At 48.8% G+C, this 17,791-nt stretch overlaps 1 protein-coding gene across 4 annotated transcripts in view; it reads right to left on the reverse strand.

Annotated features, from left to right (window-relative positions):
• Window positions 1-17,270, reverse strand: part of ca7 (carbonic anhydrase VII) — a 43,515-nt gene extending 26,245 nt beyond the window's left edge. The window contains exons 1-3 of one of the 4 annotated variants that reach the window (XM_072517798.1): window positions 16,927-17,263; window positions 15,616-15,813; window positions 4,192-4,236 (exon numbers count right to left, since the gene is read on the reverse strand). In XM_072517798.1, coding sequence (XP_072373899.1) covers window positions 4,192-4,236; window positions 15,616-15,813; window positions 16,927-16,966 — 283 coding nt within the window. In that variant the 5' untranslated portion in view covers window positions 16,967-17,263. Of the gene's footprint in view, window positions 1-4,191; window positions 4,237-15,615; window positions 15,814-16,926 lie in introns of all 4 variants that reach the window. The other 3 variants (XM_072517799.1, XM_072517800.1, XM_072517801.1) reach the window with 3 other exon arrangements.
• Between the last annotated feature and the right edge of the window lie 521 nt (window positions 17,271-17,791).

The following is a 17,791-nucleotide window of genomic DNA, read 5'->3' on the forward strand; positions in this document are numbered from 1 at the left end:
ATGTGGAAGGAGGCGAAGCCCCCCAGCCTGGAGGCCTGGATAAATGACATGGCGGGGTTCATAAAATTGGAGAGAATTTAGTTTGCTTTGAGAGGGTCTGCACAGGGGTTTTACAGGCGGTGGCAACCGTTCCTAGACTATCTCGCGGAGCGTTAGAGGAAGGTCGGTCAGTAGCAGCAGCAATCCTGAGTGGGGGAGGGGGGGGGAACGAGAGATTGTTTGAGGGGATGGACGAGCGGGAGATGGCATGGAGGGTGGGGAGAAACGGTACGTGCGGCCAAGAGCCAGTGTATAAAGCTATGTAAATATACCATCTTGCCATGTATATATCTTGCTCAGGGAGATTTTGCGTTATTTTGTTACGGGGGGGGGGGGGGGGGGGGGGGGGGGTGGTGTTACTGTTTGTAAGGGGAAAAATTGTGTTGTTAAAAAACCTTAATAAAAAATATTTTTAAAAAAAAGAAAAGGCTGGCCCACAGGTATAGCAGGTAATTAGGAAAGCTAATAGATTGTTGTCATTTATTGTGAGGAAGATTGAATACAAGAGTGGGGAGGTTATGCTTCAGTTGTACAGGACATTGGTGAGACTAGATCTGGAGTATGGTGTACAGTATTGCCCTCCTTATTTAAGGAAAGAATCAAATTGTGTTCAGAGCAGTGCAGGGAAGGTTTGCTAGATTAATACCAGGGCTGAACAACAAAGAACAAAGAAATGTACAGCACAGGAACAGGCCCTTCGGCCCTCCAAGCCCGTGCCGACCATGCTGCCCGACTAAACTACAATCTTCTACACTTCCTGGGTCCGTATCCTTCTATTCCCATCCTATTCATATATTTGTCAAGATGCCCCTTAAATGTCCCTATCGTCCCTGCTTCCACTACCTCCTCCGGTAGCGAGTTCCAGGCACCCACTACCCTCTGCGTAAAAAACTTGCCTCATACATCTACTCTAAACCTTGCCCCTCTACCCTGGGGAAAAGCCTCTGACTATCCACTCTGTCGATGCCCCTCATAATTTTATATACCTCTATCAGGTCTCCCCTCAACCCCCTTCGTTCCAGTGAGAACAAACCGAGTTTACTCAACCGCTCCTCATAGCTAATGCCCTCCATACCAGGCAACATTCTGGTAAATCTCTTCTGCACCCTCTCTAAACCCGCTGGGCGGGTTGATTTACGAGGAAAGGTTGGAGAGGTTAGGCTTTTATCCATTTGGAATGAAGAGTAAGAGGCAACTTGATTATAACCTTTAAGATCCTGAGGGGTATTGGCAGGGTGGATGTGGAGAGGGTGTTTCCTCTTGTGGGAGAATCTTGAACTACGAGTTACTGTTTAAAGATAGAGGGTCGCTCATTTAAGACAGAGATAAGAAGAAGCGTCCTCTTTCAGAGGCTCAAGAGTCTCTGGAATTCTCTTCCTCAAAAAGCAATGGAAGCAGAGTCTTTCAATGTTTCTAAGGCCGAGCGAGATAGATTCTTGATTAACGCGGGGGTGAACGGTTATCGGGGGAGGCAGGAATGCCGGTGTGAGGTTACAATCAGAGCAGCCATGACATTATTGAGGGGCTCAGTGGCCTACTCCTAATTCATATGTTCGGAACCTTTGAGAATCTAATTATCTAACAAAATGTTATCAAATGAAAATCAATTCCCCATCCGCCCACCAACTACCTGAGCCCCGCTTCGTCACCATGGTGCAGCCTATTGCTGGAAAGACCTCTCCTGTCCCCCCCGGTCATTGGACAGGTGAGATTTGTACAGCAAAGGTCAGCAATTCGGCAATGGACGGCATCACAATTTCCGTCTTCCTCTGACAGCCACACCTAACAGCTTGTTTTCCAATTGGATCACTGAGCCTTCCAAAGGGGCTTGGCCAATAATTAGTCAGCAATGGAGATGGGGGGGGGGGGGCGGCACGTGGCACAGTGGTTAGCACTGCTGCCTACGGCACTGAGGACCCGGGTTCGAATCCCAGCCCTGGGTCACTGTCCGTGTGGATTTCTCCCCCAGAACACAAAGGTGTGTAGGCTAGGTGGAGTGGCCGTGCTAAATTGCCCCTTAATTGGAAAAAAAAATTTGGGTACTCTAAATTTATTTTTAAAAAGCAATGGAGATGGGAAATGCCAACACACAGCCCTTCTGAACTACTTACTGTAATCCCCATTTCTTCGGAAGGGACTAATGCAATAATAATAATAATCTTTATTGTCACAAGTAGGCTTACATTAACACTGCAATGAAGTTACTGTGAAAAGCCCCAGTCACCACACTCCGGCGCCTGTTCGGGTACACAGAGGGAGAATTCAGAATGTCCAATTCACCTAACAGCGCGTCTTTCGGGACTTGTGGGAGGAAACCGGAGCACCCGGAGGAAACTCACGCAGACACGGGGAGAACGTGCAGACTCCACACAGACAGTGACCCAAGCCGGGAATCGAACCCGGGTCCCTGGCACTGTTTTGACAGGCTCGAACCAAAGAATTGCACACAAGGTTACGGCAGTATAGAGGTTACTGGGATATTAATTCAGAGACCTGGAGAGGAAGCCTGCCATCATTAAATAATGTCATCCTGGAGTTGCCAACTCTCCCGGACTGGCCTGGAGTTCCTAGGAATAATAGATCCTCACCAAAGATAGTTGTGGGCAAACCCACCCCCCCAGGAGGAAACTCACATTAGAAAACGCAAAACATTTGTTGTTTTATTTGATAAGTTTAATGGAGAGAGGGTAAAAGGAGAGTTTCAGGAGCTCAATGAAACAGCCAAGGAAAGCTCACTTTCGAATTTCATAGAATTTACAGTGCAGAAGGAGGCCATTCGGCCCATCGAGTCTGCACCGGATCTTGGAAAGAGCACCCTACCCAAGGTCAACACCTACACCCTATACCCATAACCCAGTAACCCCACCCAACACTAAGGGCAATTTTGGACACTAAGGGCAATTTATCATGGCCAATCCACCTAACCTGCACATCTTTGGACTGTGGGAGGAAACCGGAGCACCCGGAGGAAACCCACACACACACGGGGAGGACGTGCAGACTCCGCACAGACAGTGACCCAAGCCGGGAATCGAACCTTATCATGGCCAATCCACCTAACCTGCACATCTTTGGACTGTGGGAGGAAACCGGAGCACCCGGAGGAAACCCACACACACACGGGGAGGACGTGCAGACTCCGCACAGACAGTGACCCAAGCCGGGAATCGAACCTGTGACCCTGGAGCTGTGAAGCAATTGTGCTATCCACAAGGCTACCGTGCTGCCCACTGGCTGCAGGAAAGGCAAGGATTGTCTTGTAAAGCAAACAAGCAGGGAGGGGCGGTCGCAGGATGTGACGAACTATCTGAGAAATGATTTGTGGTCAGGACATGACTCCAGATCCACACTAAAATCTCAGCCTGTCCTTTTGGCTGAATGAGTCGATCTGGATCAGGCCAACAGCCGAGCGCACTCCCTCAGTGCTGCCCTCCCCACACCAAACAGTGTGATGCCCCCTCTGGGACTAACAGCCTAGCGCACTCCCTCAGTGCTGCCCTCCCCACACCAAACAGTGTGATGCCCCCTCTGGGACTAACAGCCTAGCGCACTCCCTCAGTGCTGCCCTCCCCACACCAAACAGTGTGATGCCCCCTCTGGGACTAACAGCCTAGCGCACTCCCTCAGTGCTGCCCTCCCCACACCAAACAGTGTGATGCCCCCTCTGGGACTAACAGCCTAGGTGATGGTATAAAAGTCTCCGGGGCGGGACTGGAACCCAGGACCTGCTGACTCAGAGGGAAAAGTGCTACCCACTGAGCTACAGCTGCAGGACATTAGAATTTATTTTCTACTGGCATAGAGTCGGTCTCTGCTTTCCGACCCGCTTATTGTGCTCGTTAAAGTCATAAACAAAGAACAATGCATAGTCCTTTCGTGTAGCTTCCTGTTCTCTGCTCAGCTGTGTTGCTCCATCACACAATGATAACCCACAACCCCCGTCCTGTAATTTGCCACTACATTTAGCTCAAGAGTGCTCATTGGGCTCAACCCAAGTTTAGTGAGCAACAGATTAAAACCCAAGACAAGAGATGGAAAGGATGTCAGACCTCCCACTTCACTACTTGTATCACTTGAAGTTTTTAATTAAACTCAGAGACATGTAACAACCACACATGATGAGAGTTGATCCTTAATGTGGCTTCCAATTACCTGGGACTGCGTGTCTGCTACTATTTTCACCACCTCCCTTCGTCACTGAAAGTAATAAGGCATGTTTTAGGATGACGAAAGCACACAGACTAGGAGCATTATAGACAAATACAATCGGAGCCACGTCTCCTGGGCTTTAAGGCAAGGGATGTATCACAAATCAATGGCTGCAGCTTGAATAGTGCGTGTATACGTGTAGATCTGCCTCATTAAGACCCACTCCTTCCATCACCGATGCACAGTGGCTGCTGTGTGCACCGTCTACAAGAGGCACTGAAGCGACTCACCAAGGCTCCTTGGACAGCACCTTCCAAACCCCTGACTTCTACCCACCTAGAAGGACAAGGGCAGCAGGAGCATGGGAACTCCATCCCAGCAAAGTGATTGCAGTTTTGAAATCTTAGATTTGCAGAAAGAGATTATAGCTCATTTATCAAGAAAACAATACTCCATGTCAGTTATGGCCTTGGCTCTGTAATATATCGTGCTGCCATTTCAAAATAAATAATTAACTGGCAAAAGATTGCAGGGAATGATTTAACCCTTTCAACACCACATGCTGCATCCTGGACCCATCATTTATAAATAAAATAAATAAATAATATTTCTTGTCACAAGTAGGCTTACATTAACACTGCAATGAAGTTACTGTGAAAAGCCCCCAGTCGCCACATTCCGGCGCCTGTTCGGGTACACAGAGGGAGAATTGAGAATGTCCAATTCACCTAACAGCATGACATTCGGGACTTGTGGGAGGAAACCGGAGCACCCGGAGGAAACCCACGCAGACACGGGGAGAACATGCAGACTCCGCACAGACAGTGATACAAGCGGGAATCGAACCTGGGACCCTGGAGCTGTGAAGCATCAGTGCTAACCACGGTGCTACTGTGCTTCCTTCCTTGTAAAAATTAGGGAGCATTTTACACATTTTCTTGGCTTTAGATTTAAATTTTCTGTCTGCGATGATCGCACCTGACAATAACTTTGATTTCTGATCGCCTCAGGAACAGAGAGAGAAAAAACACCTCAATGAAGACGGGGGAATTTAAAAAATATTTTTTTTTAAAATTCTACATTTTCACATTTTCCTTCAAAAATTTACACCCCACCCACAGACAGTAGACGGTAACAAATACAAAATCAATTCCCTTAACAATACCAACGATCCCATCCTCCCACCACCCCAAACAACGGCCCACCTGTCAATATATGCATCCAATAAAACAAACCCTCCCATGGTGGAAACAAAAATCAAAAGAGAAAAAGGAAAAGGAGTCCGGGACAGCCCATGGTCACCATTGACCTATAGAGTCCACTCCCCCCCCCCCCCCCCCTACACTCAACGCCATCCAACCTCTGAAAGAGTACCGTTCATGATACCCAAGAGTTGTACACCCCCCCCCCCCCCCCCCCCCAAAGTCTTCAGCTCCTCCCGTCCACTGCCTCTTGTAAAACTCCTCCCCCCAACCTTGGTTCCTTCCCCCCAACTTTCCACCCCGGCTAGACCACTCGGACCCTGTTCTGTCAAGCTCCAATGGCCGCAGCCCCTCCCCCCACCTCACTCCCGTTCACTGGCCGGCTTAAACCGGCCAGCGTGGAGGCCCCCGCCCGGGTCCCTTTCCCGGCCCTAGGAAAGCCCAGAGATCCCCTTTTAGCACACAAACCCTGCATATCCACCTACACCCCAAAGAGCCCTCATTTCGAGTGAAATTCCCATCACTTTCCTTGTCCAAATATATACATTGGCTCCTTTAGCCTCTACACCCGCGCACAGTGACACAAAAAGAAAATACAGTCATGAGGTTACATCAGCACATGGCCATTTCTCAATTTGTCAGTTCTGCCACAGTCCTTATGCCTTTGCAAACTCCTCCGCTGCTTCCGCCGTTCCAAAATAAAAGTCCCTGAGCTTATAAGTCACCCACAGCTTCGCTGAATATACAATGCCGCACTGCACCTTGCTAATGTACAGTGCCCTCTTCACTCGATTGAAGGCAGCCCGCCTCCTTGCCAGCTCCACCGTAAAGTCCTGGTATACACATATACCAGCTCCAGCCCACTGCACCACCCGCTTCTGCTTGGCCCAGCTCAGGACCTTCTCCTTCACCCTGTACCTACGGAAGCACAGAGTCACTACTCTTGGCGGCTCACTCGCCTTTGGTACAGGCCTCCACGACCGATGAGCCCGATCCAGTTCATATCGGGAAGGATCCTCCCCCTCCCCCAATAGTTTTGCCAGCATCGCGGCAAAATACTCAGTCGGCTTCGGTCCTTCAACTCCTTCGGGCAGCCCCACAATCCTCAAGTTCTGTCGCCTGGATCTGTTTTCCAGGTCTTCCATTTTTCCTCGCAGATCCTTGTTAGTATCCATCACCTTCCGCATCTCTTTCACCATCGAGGCAAGTTGATCACCGTGCTGCAATAACATCTCCTCCACTTCCTTCAGCGCCTCCCCTTGCTCTCGCACCTCCGTCACTGCGCTCGCCACCTCCGTCCTCACCGGGGAAACCGCCTCCTCCACCAGCACACTCAAAACCTCCCTCATCTCCTTCCTCACCGTCTCCATGCATTTCGCAAACTGGGCCAACTGCTTTTCGAATTCCGCAGCCATCACCTTAGTTATTCCTTCAGCCGTAAGCACTGCGGCCTTCCCTGGTGCTCCAGCCTCCGTTTTCTTTACTGACCCCGCGGTGACCTTTCCACTCCCCAACGGACTTTCAGCCGCTTTTTTCACGGCCGTTTTTTTGCTGGTCTTCGACATTCTTCTCCTCCTCTGTGCAGTCTCCCGACCTTTACTGCCTTCGCTGGCCCTAGGACCGGGCGTTAACCCCCGACAATGCCGTTCCCGAACGGGAGCCCTCCAACGCGCGGCTGCCTCCCGCCCGCCGTCACTGGAAGTCTACCCGAAGACGGGGGAATTTTAATGAGAGCTGAAACCGAACTGAACCTAGCCATATAAATACTGTGGCTACCGGAGAAGGTCAGAGACTAGGATTTGTGCGGCGAGTAACTCACCTCCTGACTCCCAAAAGCCTGTCCACAAGGCACGGGTCACACTCTCCACTTGCCTGGATGAGTGCAGCTGCAAAAAGAATCTCGACACCATCCAGGACAAAGCAGGCCATTTGATTGGCACTCCATCCACAAACACTCAAACCCTCCACCACCGACGCACCAGTGCATCCATGTGTGCACTCAATGAGATGCACTGCAAGAACTCAAAAAAGGCTCCTTGGACAGCAGCTTCCAAACCCGTGACCGCTACCATCCAGAAGGACAAAGGCAGCAAATGCACAGGAACACCACCACCTGGAGGTTCCCCAGCAAGTCACATCCTGATCTGAAAATATATTGGCCGTTCCTTCACTGCCACTGGGCCAAAGTCCTGAAACTCTCTTCCCCAACTGCGTGGTGGGGGTACCTACACCACATGGCCGCTGCGGTTCAAGAAAGTGACTCATCACCACCTTCTCAAGGGCAGTTAGGGATGGACAATAAATGCTGGACTAGCCAGAGACACCCACATCCCGTGAATGAATTTTTTAAGAAGTTGAGCGAGGAAGGCAGACAGGATGTTGTCAGGGCTAAGAAAGGTTAAATTAGGAGTACAGGTATCATAGACCAGGCTTGGGAGAGTATAGAAGGTTAAGGCATGAACTAATTGAACTACTTCAGATGATTCAAGGGTAGAAAGAGAGAGAGAAATTATTTGATATGATTTGGAGAACACCAATAAAAGGAACACAATCTTCATATTAAAGTTGCGGTGATGTCAGGAAGCATTTCCTGCACAAAAGGAGAGTGGAATTAAAAGAACTCTCCTCCCCAAAAAAAGCCACTCACTGCTGAGGCTGGAGGTGGGAGAATTGTCAATAGAAAACTTTCAAACAGAGATTGATAGATCTTTGCCAGGCAAATGTATTAAAAGATTATGGAGCTAAAGTGGATAGATAGAGTTAAGAAACAGTTCAGCTGTGATCTATATGAACGATCAAATGGCTCGAATGGCTGAATGGCTTCCTCCAGCCCCGAAGGAAAGTTGCAAGGTGGGAGGATTTGGGATGGGGAAACTGCATCGGTCAGGGGAACACAGAAGCAAAGCGAGGAGGATGAGGTTTTCCGAGCTGTAGAAGGTAGTGTAGTACTATCTGAAACGTTAATCCAGAGATCTGTCCTGCAATATTGCAGTTCAATCTGGACTTCTCCTTGAAGCAAGATAGCAACAAAACCGGTAAAGAATGGAGGAAAGTTTACCACTGAGGGAAACACACTCTGGCCTCTCCATGAGCACCCACTTCCCAAGAAGTAATTTTTCAAAACACACACAGAAAATTCAGAATTTTGACTCATTCCTCTGGCCTTCTGCAGCTCCCAACTTCCCAGGGAAGAAAGGGAGGAAAATGGGACAGGTAAACACAGGAAGCTCATCATAAGAGGAGCAGTTGAGGACTCGGGAGTCTGTACTCAAAGAACAAACAAAGAACAAAGAAAAGTACAGCACAGGAACAGGCCCTTCGGCCCTCCAAGCCCGTGCCGACCATACTGCCCGTCTAAACTAAAATCTTCTGCACTTCCTGGGTCCATATCCCTCTATTCCCATCCTATTCATGTATTTGTCAAGATGCCCCTTAAATGTCACTATCGTCCCTGCTTCCACCACCTCCTCCGGCAGCGAGTTCCAGGCACCCACTACCCTCGGTGTAAAAAACTTGCCTCGTACATCTCCTCTAAACCTGGCCCCTCGCACCTTAAACCTATGTCCCCTAGTAATTGACCCCTCTACCCTGGGGGAAAGCCTCTGACTATCCACTCTGTCTATGCCCCTCATACTTTTGTAGACCTCTATCAGGTCGTTGTAGACCTCGATCAGGTCGCCCCTCAACCTCCTTCATTCCAGTGAGAACAAACTGAGTTTATTCAACCGCTCCTCATAGCTAATGCCCTCCACACCAGGCACCATCCTGGTAAATCTCTTCTGCACCCTCTCTAAAGTCTCCACATCCTTCTGGTAGTGTGGCGACCAGAATTGAACACTATACTCCAAGTGTGGCCTAACTAAGGTTCTATACAGCTGCAATATGACTTGCCAATTCTTATACTCAATGCCCCGGCCAATGAAGGCAAGCATGCCGTATGCCTTCTTGACTACCTTCTCCACCCGTGTTGCCCCTTTCAGTGTCCTGTGGACCTGTACACCTAGATCTCTCTGACTTTCAATACTCTTGAGGATTCCACCATTCACTGTATAAGAAGGCAGGATCAGGCTACTGAATTGGATGATCAGCTATGATCATAATGAATGGTGGAGCAGGCTCAAAAGGCCGAATGGCCTCCTCCTGCTCCTATTTTCGATGCAATATACTATCCTGATGTCACGTCTGCAGCCACAGAACATCTGTTCCCTTTATGATAGAATCTCCGACCACTATTGCTCTCCCATTCTTTTTCTCCCCCCACCCTGAGCAGCTCAGCCACTCGTGGTTCCTCGGAGCTGGCTTTTGCTACATTCTCCTGAGAAACCACCTTCCACAACAGTATCCAAAACAAAAATCTGTTAGAGGAGGTGACCCTAGGAGACTTCTGCATTACCTGCCTCGTGCTTCTGTTCTGTCTGGGGTCACCCATTCTATTTCTGCCTGTGCACTCTTTGCCTTTGGTGTGGCCACCTCATTGTACATGCTATCTACCAAGATCTCTTTATTGCAGATGCTCCATAGTAACTCCAGTTGCAACTCCAGCTTCAAAATGTGGATTTCAAGTAGCTGCAGAAGGAGACACTTCCTGCACATATGGTTAGCCTGGGTACTGGAAGTGTCCTTGACTTCCCTTGCATAAGAGAAGCATTCCACATGGTTGACCTGCCCTACCACGACTTACCCTTCAATTGCTTCCTTTACTTTTAGTTCCTCTACTATAGGGGCGTTAGAAATACTCCCAAGGTCCTACTTACCAAGGCTGTCTCTCCCCTTTCTGAGGAAAGGTAGAGAAGGAAAGGATCACCTGGCTCCCTCCTCACCGAACTCTCTCGGTCACCAAATTCCAAACAGTGCAGAAGGAGGCCATTAAGCCCATCGGGTCTGCACCGACCCTCTGAAGAGCACCCAAACCTAGGCCCAATCCCTCACCCTATCCCTGTAACCCCACCGACAGACAATTTAGTATGGCCAATCCACCTAATTGCAAATCTTTGGATTGTGAGGAAACCGGAGCACCCGAAGTTAACCCATACAGACACGGGAAGAATGTGCAAACACCATACATTAGCCTGAGGTCAAAATCGAACCTGTGTCCCTGGAGCTGTGAGGCAGCAGTGTTAACCACTGTGCCACCGTACCGCCACTCCCCCCAACTGAATCTAGCCTCTGAAAACCCATATATCTAAGTAACTTGCAGCTGCAGGTTGAGCCTATATCAGCCCTGTTTTAAAGATAAGACTAAAACCCATCTTCTTCCAATTCAAAGAGCAACGTTTAGTTCATTGCTAAATTAAAGATTAGACTTCAGATAAAAATTAACCCTTAATTTAATACATGAATTCCCTCAGTCACCAAACTCCAACTATCACACTACTGCAGTCCAAGTAGCATTCCAGCCATATCTTGTTCCATGCTTTTATGATAATAATTGATGCTGCATTGCCCTATCATTTTATAATTTTATTCTCTACTAAATTTAGGGCTGACAATTAACTAACATGGTCAAAGATAAACATTGAACCTATTCAGATCCTAAAATGAAAATGTATCAAGAAGTGAAGAATCTACTTGCTGTGTAGTAAGACTAAGGAGAATTTTAAAAATTGACCCAAATTAGAATGCTTTGTCTTGGAAATCAGTTTGCTGTTGAATATCTGGAATTATAGCATGTGATTTATGTTTTTTAGATACAGAAGTGCACTGATTTTAAGAGAAATTGTCTATACTGAAAGTGAGATTCTGCCCTGCATCTGAAACAGGACCTATCACTCAACAACAGCAGTAAGATTCCTCTGCAGAACCCAGGAAATGATTGTTTGAAAAACACTGATGCAAAGACTTTCTTTGTAGGGGGAGGGAGTAACAAAATGTGTGCTTAGTTAGCGTCAAATCTGTAAAAGCATCAAAATGCATATTGCCTAGAGGATGCTTTCTCCAGAATTCCATTTTGCATCAGTAGAGCCAGTCACTTAAATGACAATCGCCTAGGCTCTACAAAGAAATCCTTCACTGCTTAAAAAATTGTTAACTGTGGAAAACATAGAGGATATCTTCTCCTTTTGAAGTGCTTCCCCAACATTCCGCTTTAAGGTGGCTTCCATGTATGCTTAACAGTCGCTAAATGATCAAGTGTACAGTATGGCAAGTGCTCAGCTATTTACAACTCCCTTTACTTACCATTATTGGCTGCAAGCATGTCTATCATGCGGCCCGGTGTGCAAACTATAATTTCTGCTCCTCGCTTTAGTTCAGCAATCTGTTCACTTATTCCAGTCGTTGGAGTTTAGATAGATGAGGGCGGATCTTATTGAAACTTACAGGATACTGCGAGGCCTGGATAGAGTGGACGTGGAGAGGATGTTTCCACTTGTTGGAAAAACTAGAAGCAGAGGACACCATCTCAGACTTAAGGGACGATCCTTTAAAACAGAGGCGGGGAGGAATTTCTTCAGCCAGAGGGTGGTGAATCTCTGGAACTCTTTGCCGCAGAAGGCTGTGGAGGCCAAATCACTGAGTGTCTTTAAGACAGAGATAGATAGGTTCTTGATTAATAAGGGGATCGGGGGTTATGGGGAGAAGGCAGGAGAATGGGGATGAGAAACATATCAGATGATTGAATGTTGGAGCAGACTCGACGGGCTGATTGGCCTAATTCTGCTCCTATGTCTTGTGGTCTTATCATCCTGAAATGTTCATTCCTATTTTTGTGTCTTCACTGCAAAGCTGAGTGTTTCTAGCATTTTCTGCTTTGAGTTCAGGCTTCCAGCACTCTGGATGGAAGTGCTGTTGCTTTTATGACAGCATAAATCACTAGCAAATAAAACTTGTATTTTTCCACACACCATGCAGTACTTTTTGAAGTGCAGTCGCTGTTGTACTGCGGCAGCCAGTTTGCGCACAGAAAGCTCCCAACTACTAAAAGCCAACTACCATGTACAAGGAACAGAAAGTTAGCGTGCCGGTGCAGCAAGCAATTAGGAAGGCAAATGACACATCGGCCTTTGATTGGTGGAGTCTGGGATACAAGAATGAAGAAGTCTTGCTACGTTTTCACAGGCTTTAGTGAGAACCACACCAGGGCTAGTGTGCGCAATTTGGGTCTCCGTGTTGAAGGAAAAGTATACTTGCATTGGGTGCGGTACAATGAAGGGTCACGTGACAGGTCTCCAGCGTGAGAGTTGGCCGATTAGGAGAGGCTTAAAAATTTGGGCCCGCTGCCTCTGAAGTTAAGAAGAATGAGAGGTGGTCTGATTGAAACATACAAGATTCTGAAGAGGCTTGACAGGATAAACACAGGTGTGGTTTGCCCTGGTCGGGGGAGACTAGGAAAATGTCATAAGAGTCATAGATGTTTACAGCATGGAAACAGGCCCTTCGGCCCGGCTTGTCCGTGCCACCCAATTTCTATCACTAAGCTAGTCCCACGCCCACATTTGGCCCATATCCCTCTATACCCACCCTGCCCATGTAACTGTCTAACTGCTTTTTAAAGGACAAAATTGTACCCGTCTCTACCACTGCCTCTGGCAGATCGTTCCAGATGCTCACCACCCTGTGTGTGAAGAAATTCCCCTCTGGTCTCTTTTGTGTCTCTCCCCCCTCACCTTAAACCTATGCCCTCTAGTTCTAGACTCCTCTACCTTTGGGAAAAGATGTTGACCTTATCGATGCTCCTCATTATTTTATAGACGTCTTAAGGTCACCCCTAAGCCTGCTACGCTCCAGGGAGAAAAGGTCCAGCCTATCCAGCCTCTCCTTATAACTCAGACCATCAAGTCCTGGTAGCATCCTCGTAAATCTCTTCTGCAACCTTTCTAGTTTAACAATATCCTTCCTATAATAGGGTGACCAGAACTGAACACAGTATTCCATGTGTGGTCTTACCAATGTCTTGTAGAACTTCAACAAGACTTCCCAACTCCTGTATTCAATATTCTGACCAATGAAACCTAGCATGCTGAATGCCTTCTTCACCACCCTGTCCACCTGCGACTCCACCTTCAAGGAGCTATGAACCTGTACAACGAGATCTCTTTGTTCTGTAACTCTCCCCAACTCCCTACCATTAACCGAGTAGGTCCTGCCCTGATTTGATCGACCAAAATGCATCACCTCACATATATCCAAATTAAACTTCATCTGCCATTCATCGGCCCACTGACCCAATTGGTCAAGATCCTGTTGCAATCTTGTATAACCTTCTTCACTATCCACTATGCCACCAATCTTGGTCAGGAAAATGACAGTGTCAGGAGAAGAACCTGATCATTTAGGACTGAAAAGAGGAGAGATTTTTCACTCAAAGGACTGTGAATCTTTGGAATTCTCTATCCCAGAGAGTTGCGGAAGCTCCATCGTTTAAGACTGGGATTCACTCAGGGAATTCTGGGTAATGGAGAACGTGTAGGAAAATGGAGTTAAGGCGGAAGATCAACTACGATCGTTGAATAACAGAGCAGGCTCGATGGGCCGAATGGTCTACTCCTGCTCCTATTTCTTATGTTCTTCACAGCAATGAGATGAATTGCTAATTAATACATTTTTATGGTGCCTTTGGGTGAGTGATAAATATTGGCTAGGACACTGGGGAGAAATCTCCTGATTTACTGCCAAAGGCAGTGTGATGGGGGCGATTCTCCCAAATGGAGCCCAAGTGTTCGCGCCGTCGTGAACGGCGTCGCGTTTCACGACGGCGTGAACCAGGCCCGAGTACGACCGATTCTGTCCCCCACAGGGGGCCAGCACGGCGCTGAAGCGGTTCACGCCACTCCAGCCTCCCTTCCTGGCGCCAAATGGGCACCGCGCCAACCCACGAACGCGCAGTTGGGCCGCGCAAACCCGACTCAACATGGCGTCAGTGTTCAGGGGCCGGGCGCGCAGAAAAGTTGGCCAGACCCCATCGGAGGCCCCCCCTGGGAACGGAGCCCCCCAGAGCCCCCCCCTCCCCACAGGCTGTCCCCTGACCGTTCGCACAGAGTTCCCGCCGGCAGCGACCAGGGGTGAACGGCCCCGCCGATTCCAGCGGCCTGCGGCCGGTGCGCCAACCACACCACCGCAAATGCCGCTGACTCTCCGCACCTCGGAGAATCACGCGCCGCCGTCGGGGCGCGGTTCCGGCGATTCTCCGGCCCGGCGCGAGGCTCGGAGGATCGCCCCCGATATCTTTAATATCCACCGAAGGGGGAAGTTGGGGGCTTGAGTTAACTCCACAAATCCAATGCATATACCTCTGACAGTCCAGCATTCCCTCAGTACTGGCATTGGCATTAACAGCAGTTTGTGCTCCATTGTCTAGGTCGGGATATGAACCCACAACCTACTGACTCAGAAAGGTTTTATCAACTGACCTAAATTCATCCAAATACTGAATAACCACCTTAATTGTTTTAACCTTCAAACTGAAGGTCAAATGGGGCCTTTAGCATTCGACTTATTTGTTGGATTACTTACCCATTAACGGGGCGGCACAGTGGTTAGCACCTCTGCCACACAGAGCCAGGGACCCGGGTTCAATTCTGACCTCGGGTGACTGTCTGTGTGGAGTTTGCACCTTCTCCCCGTGTCTGCGTGGGTTTCCTCTCACAGTCCAAAGATGTGCGGGGCAGGTGGAATGGCCGTGATAAATTGCATCCTTATTGGAAAATGGGTGTTAGTCTGTGATACTGTCACAACCAAAGTAGAAGCAGTAACCAGGCGAGTTAAATATAGGTCAGCCCAGTTCCCTACTGTATTTGATTAACCTTATTAACAGTCTACACACAATACTCACTGCAAAGAAGTTAAAATACAGCAAGATTAATCTGCTTGGTGTACAAGGTACAATGAGACCCTTTCCAAAAGGTTTCAGCGGTGTCCAGGCCAATACTTAATTGAAAGAATAGATTCTCTGGTCATTATCACATTGGTTGTGGGATCTTGCTGTGTGAAAGCCGGCTGTTGCATTTCCTACATTAAGACATTTCTTGGCTGGCAAGTCCTTTAGGATATCTTGAAGTTGCGAATGGTGCAGCAGAAATAGTGCAAGTTTTTTTTCTATAACGACAGCAACATCCTGATGCCTTCACCTACCCCCCTTCCCCCCTTCCCCCCCCCTTCCCCCCCATCCCCCCCCTTCCCCCCCCCATTCCCCCCCCCACCCACCCCCATTCCCCCCCATCCCCCCCCATCTCCCCCACCCCACCCCCCCACCCCCATCCCACCCCCCCACCCCCGCACCGTCTCTCACCTGTCTTATCACCACAGTCCTCGAACTCCACCATGACCGAGTGCCCACTGTTGCAGATGGACAGTGAGGTGCAGGCGCTGTAGGATATTGAGATGGGTGTGAGGTCGGCATCGTGGACTGCCTGGGCAGACACAATGTCAATGGGCGACTGGCGATCTCCCTGGGCGAATGGGAATTGCTTGTGCCAGTTCAGGGGGCCTGCAAGAGAAAATGGAATTCAGAGAGAGAGGTAGGCCATTCGGCCCACTCAGCTGCTTCTTGGAAAGCACTATCCAATCAGTCTCACTCTCTTTCCCCTTAAGCCCTGAAAATGTTTCTTTTGCAAGTTTATTCCCCCCCCCACCCCCCACCCCCCACCCCCCATTTTCTGCATTGTGACTTGGTGTGTTCAGAGGCAGCTTGACCGTGGCAGGGTAAACTGTGTCACAATCCCAGCTGAGCATGGACTAGACAGGTACAACTAATCTCAGGGACTTGCATCTTTCCCCCATAGCTTTGCAAATGTGCGTTTCAAATATTGCTCCAATTCCCCCTTGTGGTAGTTCCACTGAATCTGGCAGTATCTTCCAGATCTCCCTCCCCGGTTCTTTCACTAATGATCTGAAATGTGTGTCCCCTCTCTGGTTACTGACCCTCCGATCACTGGTAACAGCTTCTCCTTATTTATCTTTATAACCAGCTGGTCCCTGACAGTCAGAGCCCAAAACAAGGTTTGAATGTACCAGTGGAGAGCACATTAAAGGAGAGAGTTCATCAGAACCGAATACAATCAAAACCAACCCACTAAAACTTTCAATCCTACAATCTCAGGGCTAGGAATTCACAGGGAAAGGGGTGAGGGGGATGGGATGGTCGTTACATTTCAGATGCTCACCTCCCTGTGTTTCCGTGAGGGTCAGTCTAACAGGACGTGTTTTAGCAATCATATCACATGCTGTACACAAAGCACACAGATGTTACCTTCACCGTGTCACTGCGGCAGCGTGCACTATCCCGCAAGAGTTTAGAGATTCAAATGAAAAGGAATCAAAAATCGAAACACTACTTCAGTGTTTGCCTCCCTCCCTCCTCCTGGGTGGCGCAGTGGCTAGCTCTGCTGCCTCACGGCACCGAGGATCCGGGTTCGATCCCGGCCCCGGGTCGCTGTCCGTGTGGAGTTTGCACATTCTCCCCGTGTCTGTGTGGGTCTCACCCCCACAACCCAAAGATGTGCAGGGTAGGTGGATTGGCCACGCTAAATTGAAGGGGAAAAATGAATAGGATACTCTAAATTTATTTTTAAAACATTTTTTTAAAAAATCAACTGCTCACCGTTGTCACCTCCGTAACCCCAGCAATTCTGTCCGCTCATTTCACCCGCGGTGGCAGCCTGGCGTGTGGGAATGCTGAAGGAGTGAGGCTCCACTGCAAAGGTGTCTGTCTGTCTCTGGCTCACCTGCCCAGGAGACTGGCAGGACTGGCAGGGCGCTGCGTGAGAGAGGACAGCAGCCTGGGGAAAGGCACGGTGCAGCCCAGTTTGCAGCCACAGCTGATCAGAGCCGCTCCCACCCCTTCCCGATGCCAATTGCCCCGGTTTCCGCCGCTGTCAATCAGCCCCCGGGGAGGAGCGAGTAGACGGAGGGAGCTGAATTGGGGCACCATGCCCTGGTCCACAGGGCAGTTGCTGCACGCTTTGGGGAACTCACCCCCTTCCCGGAGCTGGGGAAACAGACCCAAATCGCCAAACCCTTTCCTTGAAGGTGTCCTTTAGCAATCAGCTCATCAGTTTCATTTCAACCCAGAAAGCTAATATTAGCAAAAGATGTTTCGATATCTCTGAACACAATCACGTGTGTGTGAGAGACTGTTCCACATCCCATCCACCCCGATAGCTACTTTTATCAGGCAGAAAATGCTAAAGGTTTAATTAAAAAACACATTTAAAAAAAAAATATAGAGAGAGAGTTCAAACAGAGGCCCTCCTCCCTGACACCAATCTGGAAATCTGGGCAGATTTTTTTTTTGTGTAAATCAGACACAATTTATTCCACATGTGTTTTTTTTTAGCTGGGGTATTGAATAGAAACACGTCCTCTGCTTTCGTGTTTAGCAAGCAGAACACGCAGAAACTGCAGAGAGAGAGAGAGAGAGAGAAATGCAGCTCTCCTTAACCCCTTCACCTCCGGCACTGAAGGAA

The sequence above is a fragment of the Scyliorhinus torazame genome, chromosome 10 (assembly GCF_047496885.1).
Source record: "Scyliorhinus torazame isolate Kashiwa2021f chromosome 10, sScyTor2.1, whole genome shotgun sequence".
NCBI classification, from domain to species: domain Eukaryota; kingdom Metazoa; phylum Chordata; class Chondrichthyes; order Carcharhiniformes; family Scyliorhinidae; genus Scyliorhinus; species Scyliorhinus torazame.